Here is a 17,833-nt window from a genome sequence, read left to right as displayed (position 1 = left end):
CCATCTTTTCTTGGCTTCTTTTTGCACATTAATACTAATTTTTACCTGGGGTGCCCAAACATTCAAGCCCCACTGTATGTATGTATGTATGTATCTATGTATGTATGTATGTATGTATATGTATTAGTGCTGTCACACAACTTAAATATTTAATCATGATTAATCGCAATAATGTCATAGTTAACTCGCAATTAATCGCACATTTTGATCTATTCTAAATGTCCCTTGATTTACTTTTGTCCCATTCTTTTTTATCATTTTAATGCTCTTAACAACATGGAAAAATGGATCGGCTTGCTTTGTGCAAATGTTTTTTTTATTGAAAATAACATTGGCCCATTGCCTACTGTAGTGTTCTATTTCACACGTGGCATTCTTCCTTGGACCAAATAATCTCTCACACAATGTAACTAAAATACTTTGACGAGGGGCGGATAAAACAAACAGATCACTTTGGTCTAGTCAATGTAACCATTTGGCAACTTAAAAAAAAAAAAAAAGTAAACTTTCCATTCAGAATCTTATTGGCATCCATTTCGGCGTTTCACGCTTGCTATCTACTCAAAACGTAATGTTACTACTCTTTGGCCGGCTCGCAAGCCCAAAAAAGTGTGTGCGGCGTGCCTGTTGTTTTGTTTCCGGTCTAGCTAGATCCGGGGGGGTGTTGAAGTTTTTCTAACGTTACTAGTTGTTGCAACAGCATGTAAAAAAAACTAAAAAATTGACGCCATTAAAATTGGTTTGCGTTAAAGCCGTTAATAACAGACAACAGTAATATATATATATATATATATATATATATATATATATATATAATATATAAATAAAAACATGTGACAAGGAGAGATAGCAATGATTTAACAGTCAAGCATAAAAGCCATAAGAGGCACCAGGCAGTCATAATTTTCCATGAGTCATGTGTACCTGGTCCCTGACGCTCTTATCGGGGTCAACAGTAACGGCACAGAGGGTGGGCAGGATGCGGGCAGCAATCTCTGTTAAGCTGTAGAAGTTGTGTGTGGCGGCAAAGCCAAGTACACCGGCAGAGCGTGAAGCTGGAAAGGGGTCTTTAGTTGCTCGTGAGAAGGCAGAAATCAGAACACGTTGTCGAGTCTGTGAAGAGAGTAATAACCAAATTCTTTACCAAACTTTTGGTTTAAGTGTTTTTTTTGCATTAATTGAATTAAGTGTTGAACAGTGGTGTAGGTGCACTTCACCCCTGCATTGAGGTAGGAGGCAATCTTGCCCAGGCAGACGGTGGTGTTGCACCTGATTGGCCCTTGTTCGTCTCTGGCCTGTAGCCGGGCAAAGTGACGCATCAGCTCCTGGTTCAGGTTGGTCTCATTTAGCTTGGGAGCCATCAGCAACATAGACTGGAGGGTGAGAGGGAGATATAGAATACAGTTGAAGAGTTTAAGCTACAGGAAGCTGACAACATCCAGTGCACATGTAATACGGAATAAAAACTACTGGTTTGTGTTTAAATCATGCAAACTACCTTAACAGTCTGTTCTCTGATGGCAGGGTTGGTGTCTGTGAAACCGTGAACAACGTGAGGGAAAATCTGGGAATTGACTGCTGCCTCATTCAGATACTGAATGAACTGCTCCATCTGAGACAAAGAGACATAGACAGAGAGAAGAAAAAATTTCAGAGAAAATACATGTTTTATCCTTTAACTAGAGCCCAACCAATAAAGGATTTTTAAGGCCAATACTGATACAAATATTTGGTGATTAAAAAATCTGATATATAGGCCAATATATATATATTTTTTTTAATCCAGAAACACGTAACAAAACATAAACAGATTTCCCTAACATTAGTTATTTGTGGTTATTTAGGACTTCTCACTAAAATAATATAAGAATGTGTTTTATTGTCACAATAGAACATCAAAATATATTAAAGTTCTGATACGTAAAATGTATAAAAATAAAAAATTAAGATATGAAACTTAAAGTCCTTTGAACAAAGACAGTAACAAAAAAAATAGTGTGTTGCCAACATGGACGTTGCAGAGTGCCATCTGGTGGACACACTATGCAATGCCAACACGCATAACATGGTTGACCGTCCGTTTTTATTTTATTTTTTAAATATTGATGAATGAATATAAAAAAATAAAAAATAAATAAAAATGCCGATACCAATAATATAGCAAGAAATTCTCAGTGGCTCAATAAAACAGGCCTTACAAACCTGCTGCAGCAGTCGTATCCTCATGGCTCTGTCTGTGGAGGAGAACATTTTCACTATAACAGGGATGATCTTCTGTTGGTACTCTTCTGCTGACAGGAACTTCCCCACCTGGCAGACAGACAGAGGGAGATGAGATCAGGGACATAAAAAAAAGGTGAGTAGAGGTATGACCTCCAGACGAGAATATATTATTACTAGTATAACCATATCTTATTTTGACGGAAGGTTTTGTTTATAATTTACTCTGTATATTGTGTGATATTTTAGTTTATTTCAATCAATCACATAAATACACAACATCACTTACATAGATGGTCAAATAAAAATAAAAAAATAAAAACATAGTGTCACCTTAGGTCCTGCAGTGTCATATTAACTCGTTTATAATCAATACTCAGTGTAGGTTGACGCATTGGCTTATTACACCTTTGCTAATGTAATATTTAGTCATGTGTGAAAGTTAAAAGAGTCACCTTAAAAAGCGGTGTGAGGACTACGGCACCTGCATTGCCAAACTCGAAGGCGGTGAGCAGCTGAGGCAGGACCTTGTGTTTACAGAAGTCTTCTGGGAAGGAGTCCAGATTGTCACTCAGATCCTGGAAGAACTGCTGCTTCTCAGCCGGCTCCTTGATCTGGATAGAGAGGAAGTTTGAATTCCACTATTATTATAATCTTTTTACTATTGTTATTCAATGTTATACTATCATACAGTTTCTAATGCTACTTGTTTGTAATTGCTCAATAAAATCAAACACTGCACCCCACAGGATAATTCCATTAGAACTTGATCTGTTTCTGTCTTGGTAGTCTACGTTGTGAGTTTACTAGTGAGGTTTGATTGTAGCACAAACCCAAAACACCACAGTTATAAATGTCTTTATGCAACCCAGCTGACCTGTATTTCTTCCAGGAAAAGGTTGCTCTCAACAAAGCTGTTGCTGAGGAATCCCCCGGGGGCTCTACAGGTCTGGAGAAAGCTGGCTGGGTTGGGCCGAGCTCGGGGGTTGGCCCCCACCAGCTCACAGTAATGAGGAACCAGGGCCTTGGGGATCTGTGAGCACAAAGAAGACACAAGAGTAAAGACAAGACTGAACAACACTTCTTCATGTCACAAACAGAGATTCCTTTTAGCTGTCACTGAAACCATAAAGCAACTGCAGGTTAAAGGCCGAGGCCATCTGCATTTCTTTCCGTGTTTTTCAACAACTCAGCCTTAGCAAAAAGCAGTAATGTTGGTTACCACAATAAGCTAATCCCTAGGGTTATAAATAATATGAACACTAGCACTAGCTCAGTCAATGTTAGCTGTGCTAAGTTTTGGAATAACGGCACAGAAGCAAAGGACTATATTTTTACTATTGTGGACGACGCGTTAGGCAGCAGTGACTACCAGCAACTACTGTTTTTTGCGAGGTGAATTTGAATTGAAGTTTTTTTTTGTTGTTGTTGTTTTTTTCCAAAAGAGTCTGGTGGATTTGAGAAGGGCGACATAACGGCTTCAGTTCCCTGTCAAAAAGAGCGGTCTGCAACAAGGTAAAAGCGGTGAAAACTTAGCGTAAACTTAAATTAATGGTTTTAGGTGATCCTTTTTAAAGGTAGCTAAACTATGCTTTGCTGTGTAATATTAAAGTGGAAATATGCCATGAAACCAATGACAATGGTGTGGTAATTACAAAAAGGTCTTACCTTTCCCAGTGAGCGAAGGGAGGATGTGCGAGGTAGTGGCCCGTTGAACACCTCCCAGATGAGGCAGCCTAGCCGCCACACTTCCCCTGCCCTACAACAAACAGGCACACAGTTCAATACTAATGTTTCTCCAGAAAATTAGGCAGTACCCACCAGGGCCAGATTTAACACTTTGATTGATAAATTGATCAACAACACTTTTACAGATATCTTTAAATAGTCTAATTATGAACAGTCTTCTCCAAATGTTCTTATTGCTGCTCTCCTTTTCTTCCTGTGTAACGTGTTACTATTAAGGCTGTCAAAAGGAACGTGTAAATAATGAGTTAAGTCATGTTATTCATGCCATTCATTCATTGCATGTAGTCAACGGATCCTCGGTTGAACACTAAACAGTGCCGACGTATCTCCCCCTCTGATCTCTTGCACACTTCAAAACACTTGAAAAAGATGTCCCTTTTAAAGTACATTTAGAACCGATTAAAAAAATAAAAAATAAAGAGTGATTAATTCACGATTAATCGCGATTTAAATCGGACACTCAAGTGAACCGCCCTAGTTTTTATTATTATTCTGACCCACACCTCTCTTACCATTTCTCCCCACTGCTATTGGACATCTCTGGTGGGTCATATCTCTCCATGTCTGGGTAAACAGACTTGGGGGTAGGGAGTGAAACCCCACTTGGGTCACCCTGTTCAGGGGCCACATGGTCGAGGGCCCCCAGCTTCCACTCCCCAGCTCGATCCACAAAAACAGCTGATACCCCCAAGTTGTTATGAAGCAGGTGGCAGTCGTTTATCAGGAAACTCAGAGCTTTCTGTGGGAGGAGGCAAATGGCAAAAGTGGATTAAGGGCCTACAGAGTAATGGCTGCCCTAAAAGTATCACATGGCACTCTCTCCTATCCTTACAACTATCTGGTGCAGACCCCAGGAGACCTCCAGTTCGCCAGATCCACCTTTCTCTGCCTGGGCCTTCAGGTGGACTGCCAGGGGTGTCACCTGCTCAGTAACCAGGTACAGGCTCTTCTCGGTCTGTAAAACAACCACAAGTCAAATCCACCATTATTTTATGTGTATGTAACTATTGTGTTTTGTTTGTGTTATGTATTATTTATAATTATCAGATATATTTTAACAGGCACTCTGCTGTTTATTATCCATATATGTAACACAACACTGTTTCATAATAAACATGGTTGGTTCATCACCACAGATTTCTATTAAAAGGCAGTAAAGATTAATAGGGAATTATTACCCGGACCTACTAAACTAGAGTAAGTGAAACACAGCACAGCCTTGGACACATACAGTAGTAAAGAAAAGATGAAGAAAGTTATGGAAGGAATTACACTAAGCTAAGGAGTTTGGCCATTTTCCAGTTGCTCAATTTCAGGAATGGTAAGACAACAACAAACAAACCTGGACAATCAACTGTAATATTTCCCTTGATATATTTTATTTTCAACTCATCTTTTGGCAAGACACGCAATAGATGCACCACCAGATGCAGATGCAACAGATGTCAAGTGTGTAATTGTTGAAATAGTACAGCATAACTATTAGTTGGGATATTATATGACCTTGTTGAGCAGACAAAACTAATAAAACAGAGTAAGAATCTGATCTGCTTTTATTATGCAGTACACTACTCACTACAACTATTGTGTAAATATTCACAGGCCTACAGTTGCATATTCTCACTCACCTCTGTCTGAACGTTAACATGCAAGCAAGATGGTGGAGATGATCATACGATAGTTACAAAACACAAAACATGGTCACTCACCATTTTTCTCTGAACATCATACACAATGGCATTGTGTGTACAGCTAAAGGTGGGTGTAAAATACACAAATACATACCTCCAATCCATCCACATACGCCAGGATGTTAGGGTGACGCAGGGTCTTCATACGCTTGAAGGCGGCCTTGGCTAGCTGAGTTTGCTGCTCTGTTCCCTGTGCTAGCTCGTACAGAAACACAGACACTGGTTCTCCATTGGTCTGAGGACACAGGTTGGGTGAAATGACTCACACAATTGCCATAATATTAACATTATATGATTATGCTTTATCAAAACAAAAACAAAATCGAATACAGTATATCATATCATCACATGAATTACAACAAACATGATGAAAATCCTGTCCCACTTGATTACAGAATGGACATCAGTGGACTGGGAGCCTGCTGAGGTCCCTTTGGAATCACTCACTGTAACTGGACTCACATTTCTATTTATATTCACTGCAACTTTGGCAAAGTGCAATATATATCTTTTCGTACATACAGCATCATTTTAATAAACCCTCATTTTGCACACGCAATGCACATCCAATCTGCACACTGTATGCATGCACGTTTAAAAGGGAATATTTTATTACTTTGTTGTTGATTTATACAGTGTCTATCTACCACAGGAAGCAGGTGCTTGGTTGTCACTATCTGGCCCTGCAGGGGTGATGATGACACTCACAGTCCAGATTGAGTTGCTCAACGCTAATAGTGAGGACACTTTGTTGTGTGAGGTGCTGTCAGTGGTGAAGGACGGAACCTTTATTTCTGTGATCAAACATTAGCTTGAAAACGGTTCCAGTAACAGTTATTAACTCGGCTAAACCCGGGTGACGTGGCGAGAACTAGCTACGTGTCTGTCTCTCGGAGTAAACAAAGCCTGAGCTCACATAGTTAGCTACATAGAGCAACCATTACAGGGAAATACGCACTGACATTGAACCAGCAAGAAAGATACGGACAGACCTGACATGTAACCGCGCCAACAGAACACCGGGCGTATCTAAAGGCGTAATCAAAGTAACAGACACTACCGCCAGCTAGCCGGCTAATGTAAGTGACAGGCCTCCATAACGAAGCTAACTCTAGTGGAGGTTCGGTAAAGGTATTTTACCTTTCGCTTCCCCCGATGTAGAGTCCATATTCCAGACGTTTCTTGGCTGTCTGGCAGAATTTCATAAGCAAAGTCTTTGACTGGATCCCTGGCAAAAAAGGACCACATCTCCTCTTTCCTCCACACCTCATCCAACACACAGAAGGCGACAGAAGAACTAAACAGCTAATGTTAGCTAGAAGCATAGGGCTAGAAGCAAGCAAATGGCACGGAAGCAAAATGGCTCCGTGTAAACTTTGTTCATGCACATTGGTTCCGCTATGGTTTAACAGCCAGTCCACCAGATTAATTACAAATGACGGAGTAAGTAAGAACTACTTGTATAATTTAACCTAGATAAATTATGTTTATGTCACAATCTGAATATTCTGTCCAAACTTTTTTTTTTGAATCCCAAACATAACCCAATGTAGGCTACATGTTTCTTTAAGATAAATATGTATTTTTTCTTTGTAGCAATGAGTTGTTGTGAACATATATTTTGAAATATTAAGTAAAAGTTGACATATTCCAGTCTGTGATTATCCATTACCATACATTCCTTTAATTTCAGTCTAAATAATTCCTAATTTCTGCTTTTCTAACTGAAACTTTAGGGATAATTTCCTGTAAATGAGGTTTGACCATAAATTCCAAAAATTAACTGTTAAACTAATGTTAGTGTTACGTTGAGCTGAAATAACACAACAAAGTGACAAACATTGAAAAAAAGTCAAAAATGTGTTGAAGAAAGCGACAAGTTTTTTTTGGGAGTTAACACATCGATAAAAAACGGCAACAAAAGTGTTGATTTTTACTTTTGACATGAAGACAACACGAGGGTTAACCAAATTACAACAAGCAGGGCGTTAACTCTTGAGTTAATGTTATGCACAATCCAGTCTCACTTAGTTTGTCTGACGGTTAAGGTAGCAAAACTGTTCATGAATGCCAGGACGGATGCCTGATTCTTAAAATTCTAAATGGTAAGGCTGCACCACCACTCTGGTTTCATAGAGCAGACAAAACTGGAGAGCTACATGAGCTGCCCTCAGAGGGGACTGGGTCCCTCTTAGGACCAGTGCTTCTCTGTAAGAGCTTCTAATTTATGGAACACTGTACCAAATCAGATAAGTTGTACTTCCCAATGCCTGAGGACTGGCTTTCTAGCAGCCAGACATGTGAAAACTTAGAAGTACAGCCAATATGAGTACTTTTGATTGAAAATACCCCGACCTGAATCGGTGCAGGCAACCGGAGCTTCACCTTAGTGCACGAGCTGCCACGGAGATAAAACGGCCGTTATCGGGGTGAGTTTTAGAGTGCCTTTGTGTTTGACAAAATATCTACATCGCATCACGCATTCTGCGGTCAATGTCGGTTTTATGTTGTATATGTGAAGTAATGGCAAATTTCCCATTTGTGATTTTAATGTGCTTTTGAAGTTTATTTTATGGCTGACTGGACATCTCTCAGCTGATGGTTCTCATAACACTCCGGCCAGCGGACTACAGGTTAAAATGAGCCAGCCAGCCAACACTGGCACAGTTACAGATCCTTTCATGAATGAGCGCTGTCCTTAGTTTATACTCCAGCCATTCACAGTACAGCAGGTAAATTAGTAATTAAAAATTCTAGAGCAAATAGCTGTAGAGTTTCATCTAAACAAATGTTTAGTCCAAGTTGGAGGTGTAACAATGGTGACTGAGCCTGACGCATCAATGTCATGGAATATTTGCAGTCTTACCAACTGGCATCACATCCCTTGGTGGAAAATAAATGCATTAATTGATCACTGGTTTTTCCTCAATTGTATACTCAAACAAAACTATGCACACAACACTTGATGTATAAGCAAGACTCCAGACAACAGAAATAGTGTGTACAATTTTAATAGAATGAGATTTATTCCATGCTTCAGACTGCCAAACTAATTTCAGCTGTCAGTCGGTTTTTAATTAGCCGACATTAGTAACAGTTCCTTTTGCCATGGTATGAACTGGGGAAGGAAAAAACTAAATTTAATACTTTACCAAATTCAAAGATGTAATGTGATTATAAAATGTTCAATGTTTTTAAGACCCTGTGGGTACCCAGTCATTTACACATTTAAATGCTTTTAAAATTTACCAGATATAAATATAAAAAAAAAAAAAAGGTAATTGCACCAAGACAAAACATTTGTAATTACCGTTTTAATTATAACAGTTCTGCTCTTCCGGTCAAATTCATTGTCACCATCTTACGAGAAACCCATATAACTAATTACATTGTGAAATTATCCTTGAACGACTAAGTTTTCCCCACACAGCAGACTATAAAAAGAGCAAAGACACCGCAGGGGATTGAACCCTGTCCCAACAAAGTCAGGAGTGCCACCACCGGAGTCTTTTGCTTTTTTGTTGTTGCTGTAATTAAGGGGAAAAGCAAAACCTGGAGGAACAAAGAAGTTTGTTCCTTCAGTAAAAGAAAACCCACCAACACCTTTCACATAGGAATGTCTCTTGGTCACGAGGCTGAAACTAGAAAAAAAGACAACTGGTTTCCCCAATCCCCAGCATTCCCCACAACACTGCATTGTTGAATGATTCCTTAAATCCGTATTAACAAAGCCACGATACCAGCATCCTGGTGATACTCAAAGCCATTTGCCCCTTTGCAATTCAGCTGGAGTCACGGGTCAACGTACTGTGAAGCTTACAGCTGCAATGGAAAAAAGACAGATAATTTAAGCCCCACCCCCTCCCACAGTAACCCCACTTGTTTCCAATTCTCATCCAAAATGACAAAATTATGTCAATATGGTTACCGTTTACCACGAAAAATAGCAGCAATTACCAGAGCTGATGCTCAATTCCTTAAAATATTGAAGATTGTACCCTAGAGGTTGGCTGTACCAAGTCATCCCACGACTCCCTGCAGAAGTTAAGTCACCTGGCTCAGATTCAAGTTATGCTCAACGAGAGATCTGAAAGAAGAGAGAAGAATGTTGCGCGCAACCCCCCCCCACCCCATAAAAACCCTGACCAAAACACTACTGCAATGTTTAACGTCTTCATGAATAGTATGTTGTGTTAGGAATAAAATGTTATGCAGAGCTGATGTGCATGCAACATGTTGAGTTACACATTAAAGCCATGGTCACGTTAAAGAAAAAAGAAATCAAGGGAACCGAAATTACTTAACTTAACACCCATGAGACTGAAGGGATGCAGTATTAGCGAAGACAAGCTTGCAGCTCTTGATCTTAATGTGACTGGATTCTCAGTGTTCCACAGGTTAGGCTATCCCAGATGACAAATTAAGTCTGACAATCTGACCTGAGAAACCAAAGGGAAAAGAAAAGGCACACAAACACAGAGCGGGGCTTCTGCGAAGGACGTCGGGGGGGGGCAGGTTCTGATTTAAGCACAAGCGCACAAGGGGTTGGTACTTCATTCAGGGGCCACACATTCGCTGACAGCTTCCACAGATGGCTTTGCATTCAGAGGCAGGCGAGATTGGAGTAGACTGACGAAAAGGATCTGAAACAGAGTGATCTACAAAACACACCCACCACACAATACTCAAAGATTTGAGCTCTACTCATCTTATGGTTTAAGATGCAGGCAATAGGGCCCCGGGGCCAAAGAGGAATAGGCTAGTAAAGCATTATTACTGATGATTTGAGGTTAACATAAAGCCAGTTCCAAGATTGCAGACGTTTATTTTCACAAGTTAAGCCAACATCTTACTACATGTTCCAGGTTAGAGGACTTCACTCGCACTTGAAACAGTCTTGCACTCTGATTTCTGTAAGAGAAGTGTAGGGATACACCCAACCAAAATAATGCACAATATAAACTGAAGCAACACATTTGCGCTGCATTTTAGAACAAATTAAAGCTGCACAATGCACAGCTTTCCTCAGCTACTTATTTTGAAGACACACAGTTGCGTGTAAATTTATATGACGAACCTGCCACTTCACAGTTGCGCAAGGGCAAGCAGCTGAGGACTAACCGTTAAAATCTAAACATATCAAAAACAACCTGACCCCATTTGTTCAAACTGAGTGTTGGTTGATTTCAAATGGCAGGGTGATTCCTGTGTCGTCCTAGGTAGACTGCATTCTTCCTTTGGACTGTTCTGTAAGATCAAAGAGGCAGACAATAGACACCCCTACGCCCCTCTCCCCAAAGTATCCTAGAACTGACTATTGTTATCCTTACCAAAATGCTTTACAGCAGATATCAGAATCAATGAGGGTACATCAAATCTTCCCGTTATCACAAGACTAGTTAAGAAAGCACAACAGTGCTATTTCTACAGTCAAATATAGCAAGTTGCTTTCATTTCAAGAAAAAAGGGCAGTTGAGCCCAGTCAAGACAAGTGACACCTCTAGGGTTGAGAATTTTCCCACATCATTATTTGATGGATTCAACTTATCTGCCTTCAATTTCCACTTTGAAAAGGATGTCATTCGAGCCCAGGTCACATCCGTGCTCTACAAAGCTCCAAGCTTTAGTCATACCTGAAAAAGCACAAGAAAAGCTCCCCCACACAGGCCCCTCCCAAAAGAACAAATGCATACCAAAACTGTATTCAATCACAATAAGCTATGCATTTATTATGCAATAAGAAAATCCTTTACAGATAGTTCACTCATTGTATTGTCAATACAAGGCATAGTAACTAATTGCAAAGGACTTGCAATGGAGGCATTTAGCCAGACAATGAATGTTAAGAGAAATGTGAATACATTTAGTGACCTTACGTGATGGTCGATGTGCAAGTAAACTTGTACAAACAATGAGTTAGGAGACATCCGGATGGTCTCGGGTATTGGAAAGCGCACAGGACACTGCACACTGAAAAATGCAAAAGGAAAAAGCCTCTCTCCCCACAATACCCCTCCAATAATGCAGTACAGAACTACAAGGCAATTACTAGCATTACAGTACTCCCTTAGCAAGGACACAACTGTATGACTATGAATACAAACAGATTGAAGCAATTTTCCAGAACATTTAAATACCACAGGCCTGAACGCGAGGGATTCCTTCCTTATGAACTGTAGACGGGGACTTGAATGTAGATTTGAAGGGCGGGCCATATAACTTAATCTGCAAGAGTCACAAATACACAAGCCCCTCCAAACCCCACAAAGCAACCGGAAGCCTGTACAGAATTGCAATGACTTCTAGTAAAGAAACTTGTTACCGCACTCCCTGTGGAAAGAGATTCTTGCTACACCAGGAGACTAGTTTTGAAGTTGCTATCCTGCGAGGCAAAGAGTCCACTTGAATCTTGTTGGTGCACCTGGGTGTTTCCTATTCAAGCCATTTTGCGTTGGTAACATGGAGCTGTGAAGTCTAGGGAACAGACTGGTTAACGCCCCACAACCCCTCCCTCCCCATTACCCAATAGATGTGCATAAAACCCCATTTACAACACGTTCGAAATAGTGAATAAAAAAAATCTAATGGATTTAATACCAAATACCTTCCTAAATCTCTTTAAACCCCAGTGGCTGCACATGATCCCAATCCAAAGCACTATAGTATATAAAGGAGCTCAACTTGTACCAAGCGGCTAACACAAGGGGATTCTTTCGATGGTCAGCTTTAGGTGGCCAGGCCTGTGAAAAGAAGAACTCGAAACACGTTTTAAAACACCCCCCTACCCCTAACCCATATTTCTTTACGAACCACGATCAACTACTTGAACACATGTATGTAAAAAATACTGTATACTAGACAGCATAAGCAATAATGAGTTTATGTACAGGATAGTTACACCCACATGTACATTTCATGCATTGACTCACTGCTCAGGTTAAGCGGTAGATGTGGCTGATCTGTAGCAAAGATGCAGAAGCACTGGGGTTGCTGTATACACTCAATGGCTGCACAGGAGACCATCCACTCTCACGACAACTTCTCGGGGGAAGACCTATTGAACAACAAAAGGACCGCCTCTCCCTCTGGTGTGGGTGGAGGGGGGGGGGGGGGGGGGGGGGGGGGGGGGGGGGACTACTTTGGATGGCAGGCGGTAGAGATGTTCGACACGATGTTCCTCTCGATCGCACACTATCAAGGCATTCATCACAGCAGACACCACCACACTCATGTCAGAGCACAACAGGAGGGCGACCACGGTACAAAACGCTTTACACGGCTTGCCTGTAAAGAGGAAGAGAGATCTGTGCGAGAAATTGTGTTCTACAATAATTGTTTCTGGAAAGTATAAAACTAAATGCCTGAGAATGTTACAGAGATACCTCTACCCAATATACAAACCATCGCCTTGCTTTAAATTTGTGAAGCTAGAAGAGACATGTGCGCCCTGTCCCACCCTCATCACTGGCTGGCTTGCTCTGGAACTGCTGCACCCGCTTCAGGGATGGCCCCTCTGCGCTGCGTCTACCCTGCACCTCTGGTGTACCCTCGCCGACAGAAGCTTCCTGCTCTTGGCACCCCTCTGCTCTTCCCTCCATGCCCTCTGGTCCTGTCCTGACAGTCCTGCCTGGAACCACTGGTCCTCCCACGCCCCCTGGTCCTGTCCTGCCTGGCTCCACACTCTGGTCCTCCCGTGTCCCATGGCCTCGCTCAGCGCTGGTCCTGCGATCTTCCTTTAATAACTAAGTCCATTTCTCACCTCGTTAACTCAGTCCATTTTACCAGAGAAAAAAACGAAACAAAAAAAAAAAATCTTCTAGTTTTCTTTAAGCAACTCAAAAAGAAAAACTCAAAAAAAGTCCATATAGATTCACTGAGCTACAGCTTTGATTAAACAAGCTCTGATTCCTTGTAAGCAGCTTTAAAGCCATTTTTCTGTGTTGTTTTAGGACAAATGAAATACAAACGCTCACTCACTTTAACACCACCACTTACAGAAAAGTGCAATAACCAGCTACTAAAGTGCACCTTAAGGAATCCAAAAAAAAAATTGCCTAAACAATGGCATAGACTGGAACTGGAGACCCAGCATATTACCCATTTTAAATACACAAAAACGATTCTATTAAGACATACTGTGCCCAGTTTCATTATTAATGCCTCGGTCCCTCAATTCTTAACCGATATTTAGATATTACGTAACCTTTTTTTTTACATTTTGCCATAACTAGCATGTTTTATATTCTACTTGCCATTTATAGCTATCTGCAATCTGAAGGAATCTTCGTAGGTTGAAGTCTGCGCAAGTTTTTTTTTTCCTTCAATAACTTTCTATTCCAAGATCGGTTCACGGTCTTACTTATTTCGATATAATCGCATCATCATCAAATGACTATTTAAGAATTCTTTTAATACAGTTAGTTGTTACGGGTAACAAATAAAAATCACTCTTTGTAGCTATTACGACATTCCTTGAGCAGCTGGTAAAAGTCCAGACCACTCCCTTTCCATATTAAGTTGCGTCACGAGCTATTCAAATCAACCAATAGCCGTTGCAGACTGCTACGTCACGGCTCCCATCTTGAGCCAACTACCGTTACATTTAACACCAACTTGGATTCGACTCATAGAAAAGAAAATAGCGTTAACCTCTGACAAAAACAAACAACGTTACTGGAAAAACGTTGACGTTATAATTGTCAGGCTAACAAAACAAGCGTGACGAGAAACGCAAGAGTAGTGTCCTAACGTCGGCCTTATAAGCCAACAGTTGGCTCGCTAGGCCTGCAGTTTGCTTAACGTTACTAGCTAGCTAGTGTCGACAAAAAAAGTAAGTCGAGGTTTCGGATCAAGGCGGATTTTCATTGACAATTTTGCTCACGGAATATTAACAGAAAGACTGCTTAAAAAGACACTATTATGTACAATTCAATCTTGAAGCTAACGTATGTTAACTATAACTAGCTAGCTAGCTAAGCATTCGAGACAGGGCCTAACGCTTACCGCCTATAATCATTATACTCAGCCAATTCCAAAAACATCAAATTAGGTAGATCAAATCTACATATTTTCATCTCTAATGATCAAAACTCCATATTAAAAAGAAAAAAACAAGATTGGTTAGACCTGCACCGCCTCGAAGCACGCCGAATTCGTATCAATGCAGTCTGAGTTGAGAAGGCGTCACTAGTCTTATTTATACTGTTTGGGTGATCCGGCTCCAACAAGAGGAGATATTCATCCAGTGAAAAAAATAGTCCCAAATTCACACGACAGAGACGCTTAAAAAAACCACTGTGGCTTTAGATACGAGTTTAAAACAGAAAGATGAATCAAGAAAATTAATAATTTCGTGGAAGTTAATGATACACAGGGCATTCGGGAACATTAAAGTATAGTGTGTTTGTGTTAAGACTGTCTGTTGAATTCAGTATTTTTGAAAAAAAGATACTCAAAACAGTGAACTAATTCACAATAAAAAATACACATTTTTAAACCTTTTGCACCATGATAACTGCAGCCAAAAAAGATGACGTCACATTAACGTCTGCGAGGATTAATCTTTGTTTGTGTGTAACACGGCCCGACAAACCGGATCAAACTGGAATATGGTTGAATCGCCGGATCTCCTTCCCCTTTACTGCAATGACATGCCATTTGTGATCGACGAACAATAGAAAACAGCTAACTCGTGTTATCTGTTGGATGGCATATGTTCAATAACGTGTTTTTCTATGTGGTAGATGTGTAGTTTCCTAAAAGCTGTTGGGGCTGGCAGTATTTTCCATCAGATGTGGTATCATGTGTTATTTAGACCTGTTTTTAAAAGCCTTAATTATTATAGTCTAGGCTTAAATGTCCAATTCAACTTGAACGTTAGTGATTCAATTGTAGAGTGTTAATGTTGGCTGTGGAGTGTAGGCTACGTGATAAAGCTAGAAACATCCAGAAACTTCCAGTGCCATGTTTGTTGCTATGAGAGGGTGGAAAAACACCAGTACGGAAAGGCCAAGATGGGAGTTCCTTTTGTTCAGCAGCAGAGGGTGCAGTCTCTCTTAATCTCGTTATCAACATGATTACAGTTCTCTTGGACTGGGCACCCTCTTTGTAGGCTAAATATTCATAGTCATTGACAGTGGTGTTTTTAGATACCAACATCATTTATTTTTCTTATTTTGAGACAAATAAATAGTTTTGTTTCTACAGAAAACCAAAGTTCCTAAATTATTAATGATGAAACACAAACATTTTTTGAATTTCAATATTGTAGTTGTTTGGATTATTTAACTAGTTTTCTTCCTTTTCCTTTCAGCAAACAAAATATTTAAATGCTAAAACAGAAAAACTCATATACAGTAGTTTCCTTGACATCTTCAGTTTGGAGGAGATGTTGTGAATGTTTAATATAGCCTACTGCATGTATTGGTGCAGACTTTCAAAAATGTCAAATCTACATATTGAGGGAAGGAGTGATAAACTGCTTTCAGATTGGGTTCCTTGTATGAGCAACTCTTCCTTGTGTAGAAGAAAATTAATTACCAGTTTTGGTCTTATTTTATCATGATATCCTCTTTCGTGATCACTGATTAGGTTCCTATTATTTTCTGCACAACATTTATTTTAGGGTCTTTGTCTGCCTTTTGCCTTTTGAGTAGCTTTGTGTTAAAACAAAGCATTAACTTAAGTCACTGTTGGTAAGACCTATTGTTTTAGGGCCGGAGCCAGACTCCAGCAGAGTTTACACCTCATTCAAATTAAGGACTGTCCAAACCAGCTCCAGTGTGTTCACACCTTATTTAAACAAATGACCACTTTACATTGTTTGAACAGACAGTATTTGGTCTATGTAAATCTTCTCAGATAGTTTTGTGAATGAATGCCTTTTGATAATTTGGTGCTTTTTGTAACTTTGTATAGAACTCTGACCAGAAAACTCATTCTGGTCAGAGAGAATCCTACAGCTACTTGTGAGTTTCTTGTGAGCTTTCTTTTTTTCACTGCACAATGAACAAAACTCATCTGAACCAGCCACTGAATTGAAGAGAACTTTTCTTCCACACTTGCTGAAAAAGTATTAAATCCAGATCACACAACAAAAACCTGTTGCATGCTGCTCTAGGACTGCAATGCATTTGGTATTATGTCCACCTCTAAGTTAGGCAATCATAGTTCAAGTCATTCATTGGGTAAAAAATACCCAATTAGGATTTGCTGCTTTTCATGATTCATGATTTTTTGGGTTTTGGACTGTTGGTTTAACAAACCATACAGTAATTGACTCAATATAATAATTGCATTTTGCAAGGAAGACTAGATGATCGTATATTTTGACTTCCCTTATTCGTGGGTAATAGCTCAAAGTGTGAAAGGATGTAAAGGATCTTTTAAGGCCAATGATTGGCAACAGTGGGGGGGTTGTCCTCTGGATGAGTTTCAGCCCCTCTTTTCAGCCCATCTTCTTGCATGTGATAACCAAGGCTCATCAAAACCTTTGTGTGATACTCGCTATTCAAAGTCATAATGAAGGAGTTGTTCTCAATTTGCATTGAGTGACTCAGGGATTGCATTAGAAGCTGTGAAGCGTATTCAATTGTAATAATCACTGTGACGTGCTTTTTTTTAAATAGAGATGAAAGCTGTAACAGTTTATTAATCAAATAACCTGGAAAAGAAGATTAGTTTGACCAAGCCAGGAAATTATCTGACATATCAAAACACTCATCACATTGATGCATAAATCACCGTAAACTGCCTTGCTTAATGATTTGCAACATTGCCAACAATGATTTAAAAGAACCCGAGACACTAAGGGATAGCTGCCACAGCAAAGATTGTATGATATAATCTCTGATGGCTGATAAATTTATACATTCCATGATATGTATTGTCATGTTGTCAAATGTAATCACGTATAGGCGTCAGCCAGATGGTAGCAGCAAACCGTTCCAAATCAATGGGGCAGTTGTGGGCAGTTTAATAGCATTGGTTAATTCTCATACCTTCTCATACCATACGTTTTTTGTATATTAATAACAAGTGGTGAAAACAAAATAAACAAAAAGTGTCACACATGATTATAAGATATAGACATGAAGTTTAAGTGTGCTTATACAAGTTATATCTTTGGGTTAAATGAACCATGTTATCGATCCTGTTCCACAGGGCTCAGTTCG

General features: G+C 39.9%; 1 protein-coding gene across 3 annotated transcripts in view; it reads right to left on the bottom strand.

The window, feature by feature from the left end:
- scyl1 (SCY1-like, kinase-like 1) overlaps positions 1-7,054 on the bottom strand; it is a 14,356-nt gene extending 7,302 nt beyond the window's left edge. For 2 of the 3 annotated variants that reach the window (XM_032528230.1, XM_032528232.1), the window contains exons 1-12: positions 6,801-7,054; positions 5,755-5,895; positions 5,598-5,603; positions 4,802-4,924; positions 4,482-4,708; positions 3,889-3,979; positions 3,098-3,253; positions 2,676-2,834; positions 2,203-2,310; positions 1,499-1,612; positions 1,218-1,373; positions 925-1,113 (exon numbers count right to left, since the gene is read on the bottom strand). In XM_032528230.1, coding sequence (XP_032384121.1) covers positions 925-1,113; positions 1,218-1,373; positions 1,499-1,612; positions 2,203-2,310; positions 2,676-2,834; positions 3,098-3,253; positions 3,889-3,979; positions 4,482-4,708; positions 4,802-4,924; positions 5,598-5,603; positions 5,755-5,895; positions 6,801-6,908 — 1,578 coding nt within the window. In that variant the 5' untranslated portion in view covers positions 6,909-7,054. The remainder of the gene's footprint in view (positions 1-924; positions 1,114-1,217; positions 1,374-1,498; positions 1,613-2,202; positions 2,311-2,675; positions 2,835-3,097; positions 3,254-3,888; positions 3,980-4,481; positions 4,709-4,801; positions 4,925-5,597; positions 5,604-5,754; positions 5,896-6,800) is intronic. The other variant, XM_032528231.1, reaches the window with a different exon arrangement.
- Between the last annotated feature and the right edge of the window lie 10,779 nt (positions 7,055-17,833).

This window comes from Etheostoma spectabile, chromosome 10, assembly GCF_008692095.1.
Source record: "Etheostoma spectabile isolate EspeVRDwgs_2016 chromosome 10, UIUC_Espe_1.0, whole genome shotgun sequence".
In the NCBI taxonomy this organism is placed as follows: domain Eukaryota; kingdom Metazoa; phylum Chordata; class Actinopteri; order Perciformes; family Percidae; genus Etheostoma; species Etheostoma spectabile.
This window is presented reverse-complemented; position numbering and strand designations above follow the sequence as displayed.